A 3,456-nucleotide genomic window follows, 5' to 3' on the forward strand; every position below is an offset into this window, starting at 1 on the left:
TTCCTGCCAAATATTCCAATCAATATATCATATTTATCTACAGATACAGGAACTTCTGCTCCCAATCTTCCCCAACCCAAATAGCTATCTACAAGTTACCTAGTACAGCTACAGTTACATGATCTGATTATAGCTATGTTGAACACTTCATGTCTCTTATCTAGTAGTATACAATTATCTAATGTACAAAATTTCAGCTGTATCATGCTACATGGTTTTATAGTAGCAGAAGGCAGCATGAAGAATTTCCAGATGGTGCTCAAGATCTCTCATGGAAGTTGACTGAGCGTGACAGTGCAGCAGGGTTCCCCTTCAAGAATGGCAGGCTATTGTTACCTCTGTGGCTTGACGTCTTTGCCTCATCCTTTGGATCAAAAACCCTTGCAAGCTTACACCCTTTGCCATCATCCTTCTCCTCCTTGTCGCCCTTGATCCCAATAAGTGACCAGATAGAACTCCTGGCCACCTCATCTACGTCATCGATCCGGATCGTCTTGGGCACCCACACCTTGCCATTACCCTTGGTATCTCTTTCCTCATCACCGTCTCTAGGATGCTTTCGGGATTGGAAGCAACTGGACATTGTCGATACCGGAGAAGCAGCACTAGGTGGTGAGCTAGATTGACACTGAGACTGCGGCTGCGGCTGCGGCTGTGGCTGCCATGGAGTGTTCCAGGCTCCCGGAACCATGCAGCCCCAGTAGGCAGCAGCAGCAGCTGGATAGAATGGAATTGCTACGTTTGAGGGGAAATAGGCAGGTGGTGGTGCACAACTGAATGGCCACATGGCTGCCCCGTTCATGCACGGATGCTGCACAAAATTTGCGGATCTATCTGCTGCAACTCTCTCCCTCGGGTTCATTTGGCTCGACTCTTCTCCCTTTGCCCATCCTTCAGCAGAAGACCCTACTGACGGGGCATCGGTGTTCTCAGTCCGGGTTACCGAGCTGAGATCCTTTATGTGCTTCATCTGTTCTGAGACGTCTAAGGTGGACGCATCGGAGCCAAAGCTGAGCACCGTGCCGTTGGTGTTGACCGGGGTGCAGAGAGGATCACCGGGCAGAGCAGCCCTTATCCTCTGAAGGAAGTGGGAGGCGGCTGACAGACTCTTGCTCTTGCGGCGGCCCGCGCCCACGGGCACGTTGCGCATGGCGCCTCCGGCCGTCCAGTACCTCTGGCAGTTCTTGCAGAAGTGGCGCGGCTGGTTGATGTTGTAGTTGTTGTAGTAGCAGAACTTGGTGTCCATGCTGCTGCACCGGGGGCAGGGCAGGATCTTGTCAGGCTTCTTGAGCTTCTCCTTCTGGTTCGCCGTGTCGCCCTGCTCTTCATCTTGTTGATCTGCTGCCGAGTTCTTGGCAGCGGATGGGTCCTCGACGTCCACAACCTCCGGCTGCTGCGGAGGCGAGCCCGTGGAGTCCTGAGGGGCGATTTCTTGCACCTTCGGTTCAGCCGTGGCGCTGCTGCCTCTGTGCTGAAGGTCCTGTAAACATACAGAAAAGCCTGATGAGGTCCTTTGCAATTCTTTTGCTGTGAATTTAGAAGTTCACACCCATGGTTTATATTCGGGTTATTGACCTGTGACTGCACATGCTATCTCCAAGTGTAAAATTTGACAAAAAAATATTAATGTTTCGGTTCTTATCTGTTAGTGAAAAGAAGCTATGGTGCTTTAATTTGCAGTGGGTGATCTACTCAGAGTCTGATGCATCTCAAGCTCTGAAGTCCAGTAGGTTACGGCACCACATAGTAGTAGCCACTTTCAGCAAAATCCTTGGAAGCACGCGAAAACGACCCATTAAAAGAGGCCAACGCCTTTCTTTCCAAAGTCCAGATGATGTTCAGACAACTAGATCACGTAGTAGTACTAAAAACTGCTGCTATTAGAGAGCAGCAAAGGCGAAATTCTCTTGCTGATGGGAGCTAAACCTGCGTGCTTAACGCTTAACTGATGCTACTATCTCCCGAAATAGGCAAGGAACTCCATGCTTAAGACCCGATGACTAGACCGAATACGACTCCTCGCCATGATCAACTCCAAAGCCACAGAAAACAGGCTTCAAAATGAACTTTCCCCCCCTAGGCTCAGTAAATAAACCAATCAAAATTCCCAAGTTCCTATACAAGAACACGAAGGAGGAGGAGTGCATGAGCACCAACCTTGTCGACGACGTCTCCGGCGCCGGCGTCCGGCACGGGGATGGTCTTCCCGAACAGCTTGATCAGGCAGTCCCCGCCGCCTCCAGGCGCCGCCCTGAGCTGCCCCATCTATGTCGCTCTGTCTGTCTCTCTCTCTCTCTCTCTCTCTCTCTCTCTCTCTTTTCGAGGCTATGTGCTCCCCGCTGCTCCGTTCTTGGGAATTTTGCTTTCTTGGACCGGGCCACTGCTGCTAATCCCTACCGTGCGACGCTCGCTCGCAGACAAGGAGGAGCAGTAGGCGGCGAGGTATGGCGCGATGGAGGGAGGGAGAGATTTTTTGGCCTCCGGGTGGCTGGAGCTGCTGAGGGTGGATGGGATTGGGGATAGTCCGGTTTTAAGGAGGAAGAAAGGGGGGGTGGCGGGGGCCACGGGCGCGGGCAGAGAGCCACAAGTTGGGTTTGTGGCCTTCAGGGGTGCGGTTTTTGATTCGCTCCACCATCTCGCTTTTGCCCCCGCGTCGCCCTCCTACCCCCCTTCCGTGGCAACCCAACGCTTGGCTGAGGCTGGGCGCACATTCGCCTGTTTTGTTTTCCATCTCTCCCCCCTTGGTGGGTGCTTGCTGCTGGGTGAAAAAAAAAATGCCCCGCTTGCTCGGTGTTATTCTTCCCTGGTCTCTCCTCTCTGGGCAGCTTGCGTGTGCAGTTTCTACCGTACGCTCCGTTCGTTTGGTTTGTATTAAGTCAAACTTCTTTGAGTTTTTTTCAAATAAAACTTCTTTGAGTTTGACCAACTTTATAGAAACAAGTGCTGATGTCTTAACATCAAATAAACGTATAGTGTTAAAATATATGTTATGATGACTCTAATGGATTTAATTTGGTGTTGTAGATGTTGGTATGTTTTCTTACAGACTTGCTCAAACTTGAAGAAGCTTGGCTCGGGACATTCAAGTATTTTGGAACAAGGGGAGTAGCACGCCTCGAAAACAAGGGGAGAAGCACGCCTCGAAAACCGCAACGGGTTTAGACTTGTGCAGAGATCGATTGCTATAGGAGCTTTGGCATGAGGAACATTCAGGAAGCATGTTTCTTGGTTGAAATGGCTTCTAAAATTTGAGCATTGGTTGTTCTTGTCGAGTACTCGAAGAAGAGACATTTTCTGCCAACAGTTCCCACAATATCTGAGAGCATCTCTCTTTTTTAAGCACCCAGTAATTAAGTGTTTTCACCAAAATAACAATCAATGAGCTCATGGCTTTTTTATAATGTGGATGAGAAGGTGTTTCACCACAGAGAGTATATATGGTTTTGTTTGAATTGA

General features: G+C 49.9%; 1 protein-coding gene across 1 annotated transcript; it reads right to left on the reverse strand.

Annotated features, from left to right (window-relative positions):
- Window positions 1-2,516, reverse strand: LOC125552784 (cyclic dof factor 1-like). The gene is made up of 2 exons (XM_048716456.1): window positions 2,158-2,516; window positions 1-1,480 (listed from the first exon to the last, which is right to left on the reverse strand). The coding sequence occupies exons 1-2, from the start codon at window positions 2,263-2,265 to the stop codon at window positions 260-262; spliced, it is 1,329 nt and encodes a 442-aa protein (XP_048572413.1). The 5' UTR covers window positions 2,266-2,516; the 3' UTR covers window positions 1-259.
- Between the last annotated feature and the right edge of the window lie 940 nt (window positions 2,517-3,456).

This window comes from Triticum urartu, chromosome 4 (genome assembly GCF_003073215.2).
Source record: "Triticum urartu cultivar G1812 chromosome 4, Tu2.1, whole genome shotgun sequence".
Classification (NCBI taxonomy): domain Eukaryota; kingdom Viridiplantae; phylum Streptophyta; class Magnoliopsida; order Poales; family Poaceae; genus Triticum; species Triticum urartu.

What these genes read in the sequence shown, in the direction of transcription:
- LOC125552784 (XM_048716456.1), bottom strand. Translation starts at nt 2,265, where the DNA reads ATGGGGCAGCTCAGGGCGGCGCCTGGAGGCGGCGGGGACTGCCTGATC. An exon ending in CCGGAGACGTCGTCGACAAG is followed by an intron (nt 1,481 to 2,157) that starts GTTGGTGCTCAT and finishes GTATGTTTACAG; the next exon opens with GACCTTCAGCACAGAGGCAG.